This window comes from Tachyglossus aculeatus, chromosome 2, assembly GCF_015852505.1.
Source record: "Tachyglossus aculeatus isolate mTacAcu1 chromosome 2, mTacAcu1.pri, whole genome shotgun sequence".
Taxonomy (NCBI): domain Eukaryota; kingdom Metazoa; phylum Chordata; class Mammalia; order Monotremata; family Tachyglossidae; genus Tachyglossus; species Tachyglossus aculeatus.
The window spans coordinates 395,498-416,226 of record NC_052067.1 but is presented as its reverse complement, the minus strand read 5'-3'; the positions used below and the strand labels follow the sequence as shown (position 1 = coordinate 416,226).

The 20,729-nt window shown below is 47.8% G+C and overlaps 1 protein-coding gene across 7 annotated transcripts in view; it reads right to left on the bottom strand.

The window, feature by feature from the left end:
* The window catches only part of AKAP9 (A-kinase anchoring protein 9), a 91,299-nt gene extending 83,942 nt beyond the window's left edge, over positions 1 to 7,357 (bottom strand). For all 7 annotated transcript variants that reach the window (XM_038767687.1, XM_038767688.1, XM_038767694.1 and 4 more), the window contains exon 1: positions 7,204 to 7,357. In XM_038767687.1, the coding sequence (XP_038623615.1) occupies positions 7,204 to 7,251 (48 nt within the window). In that variant the 5' untranslated portion in view covers positions 7,252 to 7,357. The remainder of the gene's footprint in view (positions 1 to 7,203) is intronic.
* Positions 7,358 to 20,729: the final 13,372 nt, after the last annotated feature.

The following is a 20,729-nucleotide window of genomic DNA, read 5'->3' as shown; positions in this document are numbered from 1 at the left end:
GTCACCGCCACCAGAAGGCAGGCCTGGCCCTCCGTGGCCCCAGTGACAACCACTCTCTGAAGGTAAAGAAGCGTCATTTGTGAGCAGCTTCTTGTGCTGGGCAGGGTTGAAACGGACTGATCAAGTTGGGGGCAGGGGCTGCTCCCCCAGCCAGAGCCTGGTCCGCAGGCCCCCTCGACCCACCGGGAGATGGACGGGGCCCCGAGGAAGATGGGGAATGGGGCCGGCAGGAGAGCAGTGGCAGAGGTGGGGAAGAGTCAGTCACTCCCTCTGAAGCCTCGGTCACGGGACCACGCGTAACACTGGGCTCACAGGCACTCCAGGGTGGTGGGCCGGGCCACGGTTCTGGCTCCGGGAATGCCGGTGGGACGACGGGCCAGCAGGCCCCCGCTCTCTGCCTGTGGTGAGGCGCCTTGCTCCTCCAGAGCTTCCCGGGCTCTCACCAAGAAGGGAGACGCCAAAGGGCCGCACGGGCTGGTCTGAAACCGCTCCCATCCTCTGAAACGGTTCCCATCCCGTCGGGGCTCTGGCCTGGTCCCATCCTGGCAGTTCCTGCCTAAGGCCATTCTCATCCTGTTGGCTCCGGGAAGCAACGTGGCTTAGTGGATAGGGAACAGTGTTTGGTACACAGTAATGTTTAACAAATACTCAGTATTATTATTATTATTATCATTAAAACACAGGCCCGGAAGCCAGAAGGACCTGGGTTCTAATTCTGGCTCTGCCACGTAATAATAATAATAATGATGGCATTTATTAAGCGCTTACTATATGCAAAGCACTGTTCTAAGCACTAGGGAGGTTACAAGGTGATCAGGTTGTCCCACAGGGGGCTCACAGTATTAATCCCCATTTTACAGTTGAGGTAACAGGCACAGAGAAGTTAAGTGACTTGCCCGAAGTCACGTACCTGACAATTGGCAGAGCCGGGATTTGAACCCATGACCCGATTCCAAAGCCTGTGCTCTTTCCACTGAGCCACATGTCTGCTGTGTGACCCCGACCAAGTCACTTAACTTCTCTGGGCCTCAATTACCTGGGGAATAAGAGTGTGAGCCCCATGTGGGACAGGGACTGACCAGGTTGTGCCCAACTCGACTAACTTGTATCCACCCCAGTGCTTTCGAAGAGGGTCTGGAACATAGTGAGCGCTTAACGAGTATCATAATTATTATTATTATTATTTAATATCCCAGCAGTTGCAGCCCGGAGCCCTTCCCATCCCGTTGTCTCCAGCCTGGGGCTGTTCTCATCCCCGAGGCTGGGGCCCCTAGGGGGACAAAAGCAAACACAGGAGAAGGGAGGAACTGAGTGCTGGGACTCTGCCCAACCCAAAAGACCAAAGGAGTCTGGGGCACTGAGAACCGGGCCCCAGGAATGACCTCTGCCCAGCCAGGAAGTTCGGGATTTCCCCAGAAAAGGACCACCTGACCCCTGCCCATTCCAGGCGGTCCCAGGGGAAAGGCCGTCCCCCAGCCCAACCCCTCCCTGACACAGACTGGCCCCACTCACTATTATTATTAATAAGAGCAATGATAATAAATTGTTACTTGTTAAGTGCTTACTACATGCCAGGGGTTGTACCAAGCACTGGGGTAGAGAAAGGCAAATTGAGTTGAACAAAGTCCCTGTCCCACATGGGACTCACAGTCTTAATCCCCATCTGACAGATGACGTAACTGAGGCGCAGAGAATTTAAGCGACTTGCTCAAGGTCGCACAGCAAGCAGGTGCTAGAGCCGGGTTTAGAACCTAGGTCCTCTGATTCCCAGACCTGATTCCAAAGCCCAGTGCTCTTTCCACTAGGACACACTGCTCCTCCAAATGCCAGAGGGCCGGCACTAGGACAGGGTGGAGTCTCCCTGGATGTGCCACTGGGGTGGCTGAGGGGTGGGGAAGGGACAGTGTCCATCCTGATTATCGTGTATCTAGCCCAGAGATGGGCACTAGGCTTGGCAGAGTAAGTGCTTTGCAAAACCACAATGATTACTACAATTAGAGGGGACTGGGGAGCTAAACAACCATCATCAGGGAGATGTGATCAAACATGGGCTACAAAACAGCTACTGAGAGCTAGCACTTTCCCTCCTAAGCCAGTTTTGTGGGCAGGGAACATGTATACTAACTCTGTTATACTGTACTCTCTAAAGGGCTTAGTACAGTACTCGGCACACAGTAAGTACTTAATAAAAACGATTGATCGCTATTTCCAAGCAAGCCGGCTAATGATCCCCTTGGGGTTTAAGAAGCAGCGTGGCTTAGCAGATAAAGCGCGGGCCTGGAAGTCAGAAGGGTCATGGGTTCTAATCCTGACTTCACCACTAGTCTGCTGTGTGACCCTGGGCAAGTCACTTCACCCCCTGGGCCTCAGTTATCTCACCTGCAAAATAGGGATTGAGACCATGTGCCCCCTGCGGGACAGGGACTGTGTCCAACCAGGTTGGACTGTGAGCACTAATGGCCCAAAGGTTTGAGGAACGGGCAAATAATTTTCCCAGTGTCATTTCTGAGTGTTGCAAACAAGATGCCATCCCCCCGTTACCCCCACCCTGTCCCCCCGGGCCTGAGCCATCCCCGGGGGCCAGGCCTCGGGAAAATACCGGGAAAGTGAGGAGATCCCGAAGGAGCCGGCTGAGAAGCTGGGCCCAGGCCACTGCCACCGGCCTGATTCATTCATTCATTCAATCGTATTTATTGAGCGCTTACTGTGTGCAGAGCACCGGACTAAGCGCTTGGGAACATATAGAGACAGTACCTACCCAACAGTGGGCTCACAGTCTAGAAGGGGGAGACAGACAACAAAACAAAACATAGAGACAGGTGTCGAAACCGTCAGAATAAATAATTATAGCTATACGTACATCGTTAATAAAATAGAGCAGCAAATATATACAAGTAAAATAAAGACAGTAATATGTACACATACATACAAATGCTGAGAGGAGGGGGTAGGGCGGGGGCAATGGGGAGGAGGGGAGAAAAAGGGGGGCTCAGTCTGGGAAGGCCTCCTGGAGGAGGTGAGCTCTCAGTAGGGCTTTGAAGGAAGAGAGCTAGTTTGGCGGATAGTAATAATAATAATAATGATAATGATGGCATTTGTTAAGCAATTACTATGTGCAAAGCACTATTCTAAGCGCTGGGGAGGATACAAGGTGATCAGGATGTCCCACGGGGGGCTCACAGTCTTCATCCCCATGTTACAGATGAGGTAACTGAGGCCCAGAGAAGTGAAGTGGCTTGCCCAAAGTCACACAGAGAAGCAGCGTGGCTCAGTGGAAAGAGCCCGGGCTTTGGAGTCTGAGGTCATGGGTTCAAATCCCGGCTCCGCCACTTGTCACAACTTCTCTGGGCCTCAGTTACCTCATCTGTAAACTGGGGATTAAGACTGTGAGCCCCACGTGGGACAACCTGATCACCTTGTATCCCCCCAGGGCTTAGAACAGTGCTTCGCAAATAGTAAGTGCTTAACAAATACCATCATCATTATCACACAGCTGACAAGTGGCGGGGCGGAATTTGAACACATGACCTCCGACTCCCAAGCCCGGGCTCTTTCCATTGAGGCGAGGGAAGGCAAGACGTGGTGGGGTTTGCTCAGGGGGTCCGGGCCCCTCCCCCCCAACCCCGGGGTGGAGGAGGGGTTGGGCCGCCCCCCCCCCCCCCCCCCCCCCCCCCCGCCTTCACCCCTTGTCTACCCTATAAACAGGGGGAGAAACTGGACCACACAAAAGGATCTGGGTAAGTATTACGTACTAATATTAAGCATTACCATTCCCTTGGTGGTAATTGTCAGCTGTGTGACTTTGGGCAAGTCACTTAACTTCTGTGTTCCTCAGTTCCCTCATCTGTAAAATGGGAATTAAGACTGTGAGCCCCCCTTGGGCTGAGAAGCGGGGGCCCAGGCCGCTGCCCCCGGCCTGATTCATTCATTCAATTGTATTTATTGAGCGCTTACTGTGTGCAGGGCACCGGACTAAGCGCTTGGGAAGTACACGTCGGCAACATATAGAGACAGTCCCTACCCAACAGTAGGCTCACAGTTTAGAAGGGGGAGACAGAGAACAAAACCAAACATACTAACAAAATAAAAAATAGAATAGATATGTACAAGTAAAATAGAGTAGTAAATATGTACAAACATATATACAGGTGCTGTGGGGAAGGGAAGGAGGTAAGATGTGGGGGATGGAGAGGGGGACGAGGGGGAGAGGAAGGAAGGGGCTCAGTCTGGGAAGGCCTCCTGGAGGAGGTGAGCTCTCAGTAGGGCCTTGAATCAGTCAATCGTATTTATTGAGTGCTTACTGTGTGCAGAGCACTGTACTAAGCACTTGGGAAGTACAAGTTGGCAACATATAGAGACGGTCCCTACCCAACAGTGGGCTCCCAGTCTAAAAGGGGGAGACAGAGAACAAAACCAAACATCCTAACAAAATAAAATAAATAGGATAGATATGTACAAGTAAAATAAATAAATATAGTAATAAATATGTACAAGCATATATACATACATACAGGTGCTGTGGGGAAGGGAAGGAGGTGGGATGGAGAGGGGGAAGAGGGGGAGAGGAAGGAAGGGGCTCAGTCAGTCAGTCAATCGTATCTATTGAGCGCTTACTGTGTGCAGAGCACTGGACTAAGTGCTTGGGAAGTACAAGGCTCAGTGTGGGAAGGCCTCCTGGAGGAGGTGAGCTCTCAGTAGGGAGAGAGCGAGCTTGGCAGATGGGCAGAGGGAGGGCATTCCAGGCCCGGGGGATTAAGGCTGTGAGCCCTCCCTGGGACAACCTGACCACCTTGTCATCATCATCATCATCAATCGTATTTATTGAGCGCTTCCTATGTGCAGAGCACTGTACTAAGCGCTTGGGAAGTACAAATTGGCAACATCTAGAGACGGTCCCTACCCAACAGTGGGCTCGCAGTCTAAAAGGGGGAGACGGAGAACAAAACCAAACATACTAACAAAATAAAATAAATAGAACAGATATGTACAAGTAAAATAAATAAATAAACAGAGTAACGAATATGTACAAACATATAGACATATATACAGGTATCGATAAGCAATATAATGGGATCGATAAGCAGTATAATAACAATAGCATTTATTAAGCGCTTCCTCTGCGCAAAGCAAAATAACAAAATAAAATAAGTAGAACAGATATAATAACAATAATAATGTTGGTATTTGTTAAGCGCTTACTATGTGCAAAGCACTGTTCTAAGCGCTGGGGTAGATACAAGTTGATCAGGTTGTCCCACGTGAGGCTCACAGTCTTAATCCCCATTTTACAGATAGGGTAACTGAGGCATAGGGTAACTGAGGCACAGAGAAGTTAAGTGACTTGCCCAAAGTCACACAGCTGACAATTGTCAGAGCCGGGGTTTGAACCCATGACCTCTGACTCCAAAGCCCGGGCTCTTTCCACTGAGCCACGCTGCTTCTCTAGCCACGATATATACAAGTAAAATAAATAAATAGAGTAGCAAATATGCACAAACATATAGACATATATACAGGTGTCGCTAAGCAATATAATGGGATCGCTAAGCAGTCTAATAACGATAGCATTTATTAAGCGCTTCCTCTGCGTAAAGCAAAATAACAAAATAAAATAAATAGAACAGATATGTACAAGTAAAATAAATAGAGTAACAAACATGTACAAACATATAGACATATCTACAGGTATCGCTAAGCAATATAATGGGATCGCTAAGCAGTCTAATAACGATAGCATCTATTAAGCGCTTCCTCTGCGCAAAGCAAAATAACAAAATAAAATAAGTAGAACAGATATATACAAGTAAAATAAATAAATAGAGTAACAAATATGCACAAACATATAGACATATATACAGGTGTCGCTAAGCAATATAATGGGATCGATAGGCAGTCTAATAACGATAGCATTTATTAAGCGCTTCCTCTGCGCAAAGCAAAATAACAAAATAAAATAAATAGAACAGATTCGTACAAGTAAAATAAATAGAGTAACAAACATGTGCAAACATATAGACATATCTACAGGTATCGCTAAGCAATATAATGGGATCGCTAAGCAGTCTAATAACGATAGCATCTATTAAGCGCTTCCTCTGCGCAAAGCAAAATAACAAAATAAAATAAATAGAACAGATTCGTACAAGTAAAATAAATAGAGTAACAAACATGCACAAACATATAGACATATCTACAGGTGTCGATAAGCAATATAATGGGATCGATAGGCAGTATAATAACGATAGCATTTATTAAGCGCTTCCTCTGCGCAAAGCAAAATAACAAAATGAAATAAATAGAACAGATACGTACAAGCAAAATAAATAGAGTAACAAACATGTACAAACATATAGACATATCTACAGGTATCGATAAGCAATATAATGGGATCGATAAGCAGTATAGTAATGATAGCATTTATTAAGCGCTTCCTCTGCGCAAAGCAAAATAACAAAATAAAATGAATAGAACAGATACGTACAAGTAAAATAAATAAATAAATAGAGTAACAAACATGTACAAACATACAGACATATCTACAGGTATCGATAAGCAATATAATGGGATCGCTAAGCAGTCTAATAAGGATAGCATTTATTAAGCGCTTCCTCTGCGCAAAGCAAAATAACAAAATAAAATGAATAGAACAGATATATACAAGTAAAATAAACAGAGTAACAAATATGCACAAACATATAGACATATCTACAGGTATCGATAAGCAATATAATGGGATCGCTAAGCAGTATAGTAATGATAGCATTTATTAAGCGCTTCCTCTGCGCAAAGCAAAATAACAAAATGAAATAAATAGAACAGATACGTACAAGTAAAATAAATAGAGTAACAAACATGTACAAACATATAGACATATCTACAGGTATCGATAAGCAATATAATGGGATCGATAAGCAGTATAGTAATGATAGCATTTATTAAGCGCTTCCTCTGCGCAAAGCAAAATAACAAAATAAAATGAATAGAACAGAGATGTACCTTGTCACCTCCCCAACGCTTAGCACAGAGTAAGCGCTTGGTAAACGCTATGATTCTGATGATGCTGCTGCTGATCACACCGCCCTCCCGCCCTCGGCACGTGCGTGCGCCCGAGTCGGCCCTCAGGCGGCAGCCGTCGAGCGCGGGCCACCGGGGCGTCTACGACGCTCCCCCCCCCCGAGGGCGTCTCCCCCAGCCCCCGGTCACCTTGGCCTTGCCCGCCTCCAGCTTCCTCAGACGCTCCTCGTCCTCCATGGCCGCCGTGGGGGGGACGGGGCTCGACGCCCCCGCCCGTCGTCCCGCCCCCCGGTTGGCTCCGCTCCCAACTACGGGCCGACGACCCTCCTCCTCCCGCTCCCCCTCATTCTCCTCACGGCCGCCGCCGCCATCTTCAGCTCCACGTAACCATAGAGCCGCCACGACGGACCCACTGCGCAGGCGCAACCGCCGCCGGCGCTCCGGCAGGTGCGCCCCAAACTCCGCCCCCTTCAGGCCGGGCAGGGCCAAGCTCCCCCAGCCCCGCCCCATTCACGAGGCCCCCGCCCCCAATCAATCAATCAATCAATCAATCGTATTTATTGAGAGCTTACTATGTGCAGAGCACTGTACTAAGCGCTTGGGAAGTACAAGTTGGCATCACATAGAGACAGTCCCTACCCAACAGTGGGCTCACAGTCTAAAAGGGGGAGACAGAGAACAGAACCAAACATACCAACAAAATAAAATAAATACGATAGAAATGTACAAGTAAAATAGAGTAATAAATCTGTACAACCATATATACATATATACAGGTGCTGTGGGGAAGGGAAGGAGGTAAGACGGGGGGATGGAGAGGGGGACGAGGGGAGAGGAAAGAAGGGGCTCAGTCTGGGAAGGCCTCCTGGAGGAGGTGAGCTCTCAGCAGGGCCTTGAAGGGAGGAAGAGAGCTAGCTTGGCGGATGGGCAGAGGGATTGGGGGCATTCCAGGCCCGGGGGAGGACGTGGGCCGGGGGGCGATGGCGGGACAGGCGAGAACGAGGTACGGTGAGGAGATTAGTGGTGGAGGAGCGGAGGGTGCGGGCTGGGCAGTAGAAGGAGAGAAGGGAGGTGAGGTAGGAGGGGGCGAGGGGATGGACAGCCTTGAAGCCCAGGGTGAGGAGTTTCTGCTTGATGCGCAGATTGATCGGTAGCCATTGGAGTGGGCTCCCCCCTTCTATTCTTTCATATTTATTCATTCATTCGGTCGTACTTATAATAATGATAGCATTTATTAAGCGCTGACTATGTGCAAAGCACCGTTCTAAGCGCTGGGGGGGCTACAATAATAATAATCTAGGAGGCCTTCCCAGACTGAGCCTCCTCCTTCGACCCCCTCTCCATCCCCCCCCCATTTTACCTCCTTCCCTTCCCCACAACACCTGTATATATGTATATATGTTTGTACATATTTGTTACTCTATTTATTATTTATTTATCTTACTTGTACATATCTATTCTATTTATTTTATTTTGTTAGTATGTTTGGTTTTGTTCTCTGTCTCCCCCTTTTAGACTGTGAGCCCACTGTTGGGTAGGGACTGTATATGTTGCCTACTTGTACTTCCCAAGCGCTTAGTACAGAGCTCTGCACACAGTAAGCGCTCAATAAATACGATTGATGATGATGATGATGAATAATAATGGCATTTATTAAGCGCTTACTACGTGCAAAGCACTGTTCTAAGCGCTGGGGGATACAAGGTGATCAGGTTCACGTGGGGCTCACAGTCTTAATCCCATTTTACAGATGAGGTAACTGAGGCACAGAGAAGTTAAGTGGCTTGCCCAAGGTCTCACAGCTGACAAGTGGCGGAGGTGGAATTCGAACCCATGACCTCTGACTCCAAAGCCCGGGCTCTTTCCACTGAGCCACGCTGCTTCTCTTACAAGGTGATCAGGTTGTCCCACGGGAGGCTCACAGTCTTCATTCCCCCATTTTACAGATGAGGGAACTGAGGCCCGGAGAAGTGAAGTGACTTGCCCAAAGTCACACAGCTGACAGTTGGCAGAGCTGTGATTTGAACCCATGACCTCTGACTCCAAAGCCCGGGCTCTTTCCACTGAGCCACGCTGCTTCTCTTATTGAGCACTCACTGTGAGCAGAGCAGAGCAGACTTCATGGGCTTTGGAGTCAGAGGTCGTGGGTTCGAATTCTGGCTCCGCCAATTGTCAGCTGTGTGACTTTGGGCAAATCACTTCAATCCATCAATCAATCAATCATATTTATTGAGCGCTTACTGTGTGCAGAGCACTGTACTAAGCGCTTGGGAAGTACAAGTTGGCAACATATAGACACGGTCCCTACCCAACAGTGGGCTCACAGTCTAGAAGAACTTCTCTGTGACTCAGTTACCTCATCTGTAAAATGGAGATTAAAAATGTGAGCCCCTTGTGGGACAACCTGATTACCCTCTCTCTATCTACCCCAGTGCTTAGAACACTGCTTGGCACATAGAAAGTGTGGGACAAATACCATTATTATTATATTTCCACTAGGTCATGCTGTTAATCCAAGCTCTCAGTACAGTGCTCTGCACTATTCATTCATTCAATCATATTTATTGAGCACTCACTGTGTGCAGAGCAGAGCAGACTCCATGGGTTTTGGAGTCAGAGGTCATGGGCTCAAATCCCAGCTCCGCCAATTGTCAGCTGTGTGACTTTGGACAAACCACTTCACTTCTCTGGGCCTCAGTTTCCTCATCTGTAAAATAGGGATTAAGATTGTGAGCCCCCTGTGGGGCAACCTGATCACCTTGTAACCTCCCCAGCGCTTAGAACAGTGCTTTGCACATAGTAAGCGCTTAATAAATGCCATTATTATTATTATTACTAAGTGCTTGGGAAATACAAGTTGGCAACATATAGAGACGGTCCCTACCCAACAGTGGGCTCACAGTCTAGAAGGAGAAGCAGCGTGGCTCAGTGGAAAGAGCCCGGGCTTTGGAGTTAGAGGTCATGGGCTCAAATCCCGACGCCGCCGTTTGTCAGCCGTGTGACTTTGGGCAAGTCACTTCACTTCTCTGTGCCTCAGTTACCTCATCTGTAAAATGGGGGTGAAGACTGTGAGCCCCATGTGGGACAACCTGATCACCTTGTAACCTCTCCAGCGCTTAGAACAGTGCTTTGCACATAGTAAGTGCTTAATAAATGCTATCATTATTATTATTATTATTATTAGAAGGGGGAGACAGAACAAAACAAAACATTAACAAAATAAAATAAATAGAATATGTACAAGTAAAATAAATAAATAAATAGGGTAATAAATACGTAAAAGCATATATACATTTATTGAGCGCTTACTGTGTGCATAGCACTGTACGAGGTGCTTAGGAAGTACCAGTTGAAGCAGCGTGGCTCAGTGGAAAGAGTATGGGCTTTGGAGTCAGAGGTCATCGGTTCAAATCCCGACTCCACCAATTGCCAGCTGTGTGACTTGGGCAAGTCACTTGTGGTTCAGTGGAACAAGCCCGGGCTTTGGAGTCAGGGGTCATGGGTTCGAATCCCACTCTGCCAATTGTCAGCTGTTTGACTTTGGGCAAGTCACTTAACTTCTCTGGGCCTCAGTTCCCTCATCTGTAAAATGGGGATTAAGACAGTGAGCCCCCCGTGGGACAACCTGATCACCTTGTAACATCCCCAGCGCTTAGAACAGTGCTGTGCACATAGTAAGCACTTAATAGATGCCATCATCATCATCATTAACTTCTCTGTACCTCAGTTACCTCCTCATTTACCTCATCTGTAAAATGGGGATTAAGACTGTGAGCCCCCTGTGGGGCAAACTGATCACCTTGTAACCTTCCCTGTGCTTAGATAGTAAGTGCTTAATAAATGCCATCATCATCATCATCATCAACTTCTCTGTGCCTCAGTTACCTCATCTGTAAAATGGGGATTAAGACTGTGAGCCACCTGTGGGACAACCTGATCACCTTGTAACCTCCCCAGCGCTTAGAACCGTGCTTTGCACATAGTAAGCGATTAATGAATGCTATCATTATTATTACAAGTTGGCAACATCTAGAGACGGTCCCTACCCAACAGCGGGCTCACAGTCTAGAAGGGGGAGACAGACAACAAAACCAAACATATTAACAAAATAAAATAAATAGAATAAATATGTACAAGTAAAATAAAGTAATAAATCCATACAAACATATATACATATATATAGGTGCTGTGGGGAGGGGAAGGAGGTAAGGCGGGGGGGGGGGATGGAGAGGGGGAGGAGGGAGAGAGGAAGGAAGGGGCTCAGTGTGGGAAGGCCTCCTGGAGGAGGTGAGCTCTCAGCAGGGCTTTGAAGGGAGGAAGAGAGCGAGCTTGGCGGATGGGCAGAGGGATTGGGGGCATTCCAGGCCAGGGGTCGACGACAGGATGGGCAAGAACGAGGCACAGTGAGGAGGTTAGCGGTGGCAGAGGAGCGGAGGGTACGGGCTGGGCTGGAGAAGGACAGAAGGGAGGGCAGGGAGGAGGGGGCCAGGGGATGGACAGCCTTGAAGCTGAGGGTGAGTTTTTAGGAGTTCTAGACTGTGAGCCCGCTGTTGGGTAGGGACCGTCTCTATATGTTGCCAACTTGGACTTCCCAAGCGCTTAGTCCAGTGCTCTGCACACAGTAAGCGCTCAATAAAGCCCTTCAAAGCCCTACTGAGAGCTCACCTCCTCCAGGAAGCCTTCCCAGACTGAGCCCCTTCCTTCCTCTCCCCCTCCTCCCCCTCTCCATCCCCCCCCACCGTACCTCCTTCCCCTCCCCACAGCACCTACATATATGTATATATGTTTGTATAGATTTATTACTCTATTTATTTTACTTGTACATATTTATTCTATTTATTTTATTTTGTTAATATGTTTGGTTTTGTTGTCTGTCTCCCCCTTCTAGACTGTGAGCCCGCTGTTGGGTAGGGACTGTCTCTCTATGTTTCCAACTTGGACTTCCCAAGCGCTTAGTACAGTGCTCTGCACACAGTAAGCGCTCAATAAATGCGATTGATTGAATGAATGAATGAATTCACGAGGCCCCGCCCCTCGTGGCCTAGCCCCTGCCCTGAGGAGAGAAGGCCGGGGGCCACCCCATCGAGCCCCGACTACCCAAGCCTCAGTTTCCCCCTTGGGCAGGGTTGGACTAAGCCCTTACCAACCTTGGAGACCTCTCTCAGCCCTTCAGTCCGGCTCCAATAATAATAACGATAATAATAATAATAATGATGGCATTTGTTAAGCTCTTACTATGTGCAAAGCAGTGTTCTAAGCACTGGGGGGGATACAAGGTGGTCAGGTTGTCCCACGTGGGGCTCACAGTCTTAATCCCCATTTTACAGATGAGGTAACTGAGGCTCAGAGAAGTTAAGTGACTTGCCCAAGGTCACACAGCAGACATGTGTGGCTCAGGGGAAAGAGCCCGGGTTTTGGAGTCAGAGGGCAAGGGTTCAAATACCGCCTCTGCCAATTGGCAGCTGTGTGACTTTGGGCAAGTCGCTTAACTTCTCTGTGCCTCAGTTACCTCATCTGTAAAATGGGGATTAAGACTGTGAGACCCCGTGGGACAACCTGATCACCTTGTAACCTCCCCAGTGCTTAGAACAGTGCTTTGCACATAGTAAGCGCTTAATAAATGCCATTATTATTATTATTATTATTATTATTATTATTATTATGTGGCAGAGCAGGGATTCAAACCCATGACATCTGACTCCAAAGCCCATGCTCTTTCCACTGAGCCACGCTGCTTCATTTGTTTCTCCAATTTGGCATTAGAGAAGCAGCATGGACCAGTGGAAGGAGCACAGGCTTGGGAGTCAGAGATCATGGGTTTGAATCCCACCTCAGCTACTTGTCAGCTATGTGACCTTGGGCAAGCCACTTAACTTCTCTGTGCCTCAGTTACCTCATCTGTAAAATGGGGGTTAAGACTGTGAGCGCTACATGGGACAATCTGATCACCTTGTATTCCTCCCAGCGCTTAGAAACAGTGCTTCGCACATAATAAATGCTTAACAAATACCATCATTAATTAATTTGTTAAGCGTTTTCTATGTGCCAGTCACTATATTAATAAGACCTGGGGTAGATATGAGCTAATCGGTTTGGACGGAGTCCCTTGTCCCACATTCATTCATTCAATCGTATTTATTGAGCGCTTACTGTGTGCAGAACACTGTACTAAGCGCTTGGGAAGTACAAGTTGGCAACATATAGAGACGGTCCCTACCCAACAGTGGGCTCACAGTCGGGCTCACAGTCTTAATTCCTATTTTACAGATGTGATAACTGAGGCACAGAGAGATGAAGTCACTTGTCCATGGTGACACAGCAGACAAGGGGCAGAGGTGGAATTAGAACCCAGGTCTTTCTGACTCCCGGGCTCTGTCCACCGGCCTCGCTGCCTCCGGATGCCCATGGAATCATGCTGCTCTGCAGATTTTAATGATGCTTTAATTCAAAATTTAAAAAAAAACAGCTCCAATCTTTTAGACTGTGAGCCCACTGTTGGGTAGGGACTGTCTCTATATGTTGCCAATTTGTACTTCCCAAGTGCTTAGTACAGTGCTCTGCACATAGTAAGCACTCAATAAATACGATTGATGATGATGAAAGAGAAAAGGAAGTTACCGGGATACAATAAAAGCACCAAGGCCATCCAACAAGAGCTGCACTGCTGCCAACTGAAGGATGCCCGGGGGTGGCGGGAAATCTCCAGGCGTCAATTGGAAAAGCCTGAAGAAAAAAAGCAGAGGCTAGCGGAGCAACTCCATGTTGCCACCCTGTGCAGCCGCACCGAGTCAGCCCAGGGTCCAACCAGGCCCGGGCTCTGTCCCCGACGGGCTGGGGCTGATCTGGTAGCCCACGTCCCCGCTTGATGCCCCACGGGTCTGGCGGCCGGCAGGGCTCACCACCTATGGAGGTGGGCGAGGGGAAGCGCCGAGCAGAACAAAGGACCGGGATTTCATTGTCTCTGCTGCCACCTCTGCCTGCTGCCGCACCGCCAGCCTGAGATGCCGCTCAAAGAGCCCAGCAACAAGAACCACCAGCTGTCTCCAGGGCGGCGGGGGGAAGCAAATCACAACAGTTAAATAACAAGGCAAAGGAGAAATCCAGCCTATTTGGACTGAGGTGGGGCAGGGGGGAGGGAGGGAGAAGAGCAGAAATCACCCTGGTTCTCTCTGAGGTGGCCCAACCCATCCTTCTGCAGCGTTCAAACAAGAACCTGTAAGAAGGACATTGAAGAATAATTGGGGATTCCCTATCTTTCATTCATTCATTCAATCGTATTTATTGAGCACTTACTGTGTGCAGGGCTGTACTGAGCGCTTGGGAGAGTACAGTATAACAATAAAAAGTCACATTCCCTATCCACAACAAGGTTACAGTCTAGAGGGGGAGACAGATATAAATGAATAAATGACAGATAAGTGGCGTGGGGCTGGGAGGGGGAATGAACAAAGGGAGCAAGTCAGGGTGAAGCAGAAGGGATTGGGAGAAGAGGAAAGGAGGGTTTGATCAGGGAAGATTTATTGGAGGAGATGGGCCTTCAATAAGGCTTTGAAGAGGGAAAGAGTCATTATCTGTCGGATTTGAGGAAGGAGGACGTTTGAGCCCAGAGGCAGGACGTGGGCAAGGTGTCCACAGCAAGATAGACGAGATTGAAGGACAGTGAGAAGGATATCATTACCTGTCTCTGGGCCCTGCCACATAGGGTCACCTAACCAAGGGCATAGCATCACCTGACAACGGGCATAGTGTTCACCTCAGTGCAGAGCCAGATGTGATCGATGCTATCTATCGGGCTCCTCCTGGGTGCCGAGCACTGTGCTAAGCACTTGGAAGACCACAACATAGTCGAGAACCCGATCCCTGCCCTGAGGAGTTTACAGTCTACTGCCTGCAGTGTACTGTGCTAAGCACATGGGAGAGCACAATAGAATTAGAAGACACAATCTCTGCTCTTGAGGAGTTTACGGACTACTGTCTGCAGAGCACTATACTGAGCACTTGAAAGAGCACAACAGAAGATATGATCCCTGCCATAGAAGAGTTTTCAATTTAGCAGTTTCAGTTTAGCAGACTAAGCATCCCTAAGCACTTGGGAGAGTACCATAGAATTAGCAGACATGAGCCTGGTCCTTGTGGAGTTTAGTATACTTTGGGCAGAGCACTGTACTGAGAAAATACAGTACAGTGTATTTTTGTTCTCTGTCTTTTGTTCTTTTGTTCTCTGTCTCCCCCTTCTAGACTCTGAGCCCACTGTTGGGTAGGAACTGTCTCTATGTGTTGCCGACTTGTACTTCCCAAGAGCTTAGTACAGTGCTCTGCACACAGTAAGCGCTCAATAAATACGATTGATTGATTGATTGCTTGAAAATAATAGTGGTACTTGTTGAGCACTTACTATGTGCCAAGCACTGTTCTAAGCACCGGAGTAGATACAAGTCAATCAGGTTGGACACAGTCCCTGTCCCACATGGGGCTCACAGTCTTAATCCCCACTTTACAGATGAGAGAACTGAGGCACAGAGAAGTGAAGTGACTTACCCAAGGTTACACAGCAGGATTAGAACCCAGGTTCTTTTGACTCCAAGGCCCATGCTCTATCTACTAGGTCACACCTCTTCCACTTGGAAGAGCACTATAGAGCTAGCAGACACAATCCCTGCAATCAAGTTTGCAGTTCAGCAGGGCACAGAGCACTGTCCTAAGCCCTTGGAAGAGCACAATAGAGTTAGAAGACATCTCCACTCTCAAGGAGTTTACATTCTACTGTATGTAGAGCACTAGACTGAGCACTTGGAAGAGCACAATAGAGTTAGCAGACACCATCCCTGCCTTCGAGGTAAGCAGGGGACAGAGGTAGGTTTGGCCTCAGGGTGCTTCCATATTGGTGTCCTGGGACCAGATTAGAGATCAAACCAACTGCTCTGCTTTCCGGTAATTCAAGTCCTCCCCCCCACCCCCACCACCCTCCGCCTTCCCCAGCATCCATTTCTCCATCATCTTCAATCAATCAATCAATCAATTGTATTTATTGAGCACTTACTGTGTGCAGAGCACTGTACTAAGCACTTGGGAAATACAAGTTGGCAACATATAGAGACGGTCCCTACCCAACAGTGCGCTCACAGTCTAGAAGGGGGAGACAGAGAACAAAACCAAACATACTAACAAAATAAAATAAATAGAATAGATATGTACAAGTAAAATAGAGTAATAAATATGTACAAACATATATACATATATACTAGTGCTGTGGGGAAGGGAAGGAGGTAAAATGTGGGGGATGGAGAGGGGGACGAGGGGAAGAGGAAGGAAGGGGCTCAGTCTGGGAAGGCCTCCTGGAGGAGGTGAGCTCTCAGTAGGGCCTTGAAGGGAGGAAGAGAGCTAGCTTGGCAGATGGGCAGAGGGAGGGCATTCCAGGCCCGGGGGTTGACGTGGGCCGGGGGTCGATGGCGGGACAGGTGAGAACGAGGCCTAACGGTGAGGAGATTAGCGGCAGAGGAGCGGAGGGTGCGGGCTGGGCTGGAGAAGGAGAGAAGGGAGGTGATCCCATTTTCTCATATTTCACTCCCTCATCACCCAGGCAAAGCCAGAATCCTTTCTCTGCTTACCTCACTCCGTCCTTGCCAAGTCTGCCTGCTTCCTGCCCACTTGACATCCCCTCAAAGAGATCTAGGTTTTGCTTTTAATAATGTCATTACAACCTTCTTCTTTTTTTTATGGCATTTATTAAGCGCTTACTATGTGCAAAGCACTGTTCTAAGCGCTGGGGAGGTTACAAGGTGATCAGGTTGTCCCACGGGGGGCTCACAGTCTTAATCCCCATTTTACAGATGAGGGAACTGAGGCCCAGAGAAGTGAAGTGACTTGCCCAAAGTCACCCAGCTGACAATTGGCGGAGCCGGGATTTGAACCCATGACCTCTGACTCCAAAACTCGGGCTCTTTCCACTGAGCCACGCTGACTCCCACTTCTCTTTTTCTTCCCCCCATGGTATCTGGCAAGCGCTTACTATGTTCCAGGTACTGTACTAAGCACTGGGGTAGATAAAAGCTAATCAGGTTGGGCACAGTCCATGTTCTACATGGGGCTCATAGTTTTAATCCCCATTTTACAGATGACGTAACAGGCATAGAGAAGGTCACATAGCACCATGGGCCTGAGAGTCAGAAGGTCCTGGGTTCTAGTCCCAGCTCTACCATTTGTCTGCTGTGCAGCTTTGGGCAAGTTACTTACTTCTCTGTGCCTCAGATACTCATATGTAAAGTGGGATTTCATTCATTCAATCATATTTATTGAGCGCTTACTGTGTGCAGAGCAAGACTGTGAGCCCCATGTGGGACAGAAATTGTGTCCAACCCCATTTGCACCCACCCCAGCGCTTAGTTAGTATAGTGCCTGGCACATAGTAAGTGCTTAACCAATACTACATTATATCTATTAGTATTGATGTCAGTCTCCCTGCCCCATCTAAACAGTAAGCTCATTGTGGGCAGGAAATGTGGCTGTTTATCATCGTATTATACTCTCCCAAGTGCTTAGTACAGTGGTCTGCACACAGTAAGTGCTAAATAAATATGCTTTATTATGCTCAGCAGGGATTAGAATCTAGGTCCTTCTGTCTCCCAAGCCCATGCTCTATCCACTAGGCCACACTACTTCACACTTTCTTCCCAGACTCGCCAATCAGGCCAGATTTTCACAGAGGTACATGCCCCACATCCCTGGTTATGGGTCTTGAGCTCCAATGCCAATCAGCCATTAGTGTCTATTGAGTACCGATTATGCAGAGCACTGTACTGGGCACTTTCTGTGAGCAGAGTATGATGCCAGGCTCCTACTGCACAGAGCAATGTATTGGTCACCTACTGTTTGCAGAGAGCTGGGCTGGGCACTTAGCTGCTTAGGAAATTTAAATGAAGTAGAACATCTTCATTCATTTATTCAATTGTATTTATTATGTGCTTACTGTGTGCCAAACACTGTACTAAGCACTTGGGAGAGTACACTATAGTTCATTCATTCATTCATTCAATCGTATTTATTGAGCGCTTACTGTGTGCAGAGCACTGTACTAAGCGCTTGGGAAGTACATGTTGGCAACATATAGAGATGGTCCCTACCCAACAGTGGGCTCACAGTCTAGAAGGGGGAGACAGAGAACAAAACAAAACATAGTAACAAAATAAAATAAATAGAATAAATATGTACAAATTAAATAGAGTAATAAATATGTGCAAACATACATATATACAGGTGCTATGGGGAGGGGAAGGAGGTAAGGTGGGGGGGATGGGGAGGGGTAGGAGGGGGAGAGGAAGGAGCTAGACTGTGAGCCCGCTGTTGGGTAGGGACGGTCTCTATATGTTGCCAACTTGTTCATTTTCATTCATTCATTCATTCATTCAATCGTATTTATTGAGTACTTACTGTGTGCAGAGCACTGTACTAAGCACTTGGGAAGTACAAGCTGGCAACATATAGAGACGGTCCCTACCCAACAGTGGGCTCACAGTCTAGAAGGGGGAGACAGAGAACAAAACAAAACATATTAACAAAATTAAATAAATAGAATAAATATGTTACTATCTGCAAAGCACTGTTCTATGCGCTGGGGAGGTTACAAGGTGATCAGGTTGTCCCATGGGGGGCTCACAGTCTCAATCCCCATCTGACAGGTGAAGGAATGGAGGCCCAGAGAATAATAATAATAATAATGGCATTTATTAAGCGCTTACTATGTGCTTCCAAGCACTGGGGATCTTGTAATCCCCATTTTACAGATGAAGTACCTGAGGCCCAGAGAATCAATCAATCGAATTTATTGAGCACTTACTGTGTGCAGAGCACTGTACTAAGCACTTGGGAAGTACAAGTTGGCAACATATACAGTTCCTACCCAACAGTGGGTTCACAGTCTAAAAGGGGAGGCAGATAACAAAACCAAACATACTAACAAAATAAAATAAATAGAATAGATATGTACAAGTAAAATAAATAGAGTAATAAATATGTACAAACATATATACATATATACAGGTGCTGTGGGGAAGGGAAGGAGGTAAGATGGGGGGCATGGAGAGGGGGACGAGGGGGAGAGGAAGGAAGGGGCTCAGTCTGGGAAGGCCTCCTGGAGGAGGTGAGCTCTCAGTAGGGCCTTGAATGATAATAACAATGGCATTTATTAAGCGCTTACTATGTGCTTCCAAGCACTGGGAATCTTGTAATCCCCATTTTACAGATGAAGTAACTGTATGTTGCCAACTTGTATTTCCCAAGCGCTCAGTACAGTGCTCTGCACACGCTCTGCACACAGTAAGCGCTCAATAAAAACGATTGATGATGATGATGAATAAATACGATTGATTGATTGAAGTAACTGAGGCCCAGAGAAGTGAAGTGACCTGCCCAAAAGTCACCCAGCTGACAATTGGCAGGGTCGCGATTTGTGCTGTTCTAAGCACTGGGGATCTCGTAATCCCCATTTTACAGACGAAGTAACTTGTACTTCCCAAGCGCTCAGTCCAGTGCTCTGCACACAGTAAGCGCTCAATAAATACGATTGAATGAATGAATGACTGAAGGGAGCTGGGCGGCCGTGGAGAGATGCCCGCGCCACCTGGCGGGAGGCGGCGGGGCCGCAACTGCAGGGGACGGGCCCGGGGGCGGGTCCGGCGGCCGCCGGCAGGGGGCGGCAGCCTCAGCGCAGCTCCCCGTTCCCAACGCGGCGCGGCCCGGCGCATGCGCACTGCCACCGGCCGAAGTGAACAGGGCCTGGTGAGTTTGGGGCTGCGGGGGTGGGGGGGATCCGGGAGGTTGCAAAGAAGAAAGGTGGAGGAAAAAAAAGACCCCTCTCTCCCGAGCCGCCCTGCCACCAGCCTCCACAGTCTTTGATCTCTAGGGGCTCCCACGCCACCTTCCACCACTCCTCTCCCCTTTGGACCTTCTGCTCCCTCTCTAAAAATAACAACATTAATCACAATTGTGTTTGTTAAGCGCTTACTGTGCTAAAAGCTGGGGTGGGTAATAATAATTATGGCATTTGTTAAGCGCGTACTTGGTGCCAAGTACTGTTCTGAGCGCCGGGGTAGATACTGGGAATCAGGTTATCCCACGTGGGACTCACAGTCTCCTCCCCCATTTAATCAATCGTATTTATTGAGCGCCTACTGTCTCCCCCTTTTAGACTGTGAGCCCACTGTCGGGTAGGGACTGTCGCTATATGTTGCCAACTTGTACTTCCCAAGCGCTTAGTACAGTGCTCTGCACACAGTAAGCGCTCAATAAATACGATTGATGATGATGATGATAAAAGGGGGAGAGAACAAAACCAAACATACTAACAAAATAAGTAGAATAGATATGTACAAGTAAAATAGAGTAATAAATAGAATATTTATTTATTTATCTATTTATTTTACAGATGAGGGAACTGAGGGCCACCGTCTCCCCCTTTCTAGACTGTGAGCCCGCTGTTGGGTAGGGACCGTCTCTACATGCAACCTGTACTTCCCAAAAGCTTAGTACAGTGCTGTGCACACAGTGAGGGCTCCATAAATACGATTGAGTGAATCTGTATATATGTATATATCTTTGTACATATTTATTACTCTATTTTATTTGTACATATCTATTCTATTTATTTCATTTTGTTAGTATGTTTGGTTTTGTTCTCTGTCTCCCCCTTTTAGACTGTGAGCCCACTGTTGGGTAGGGAC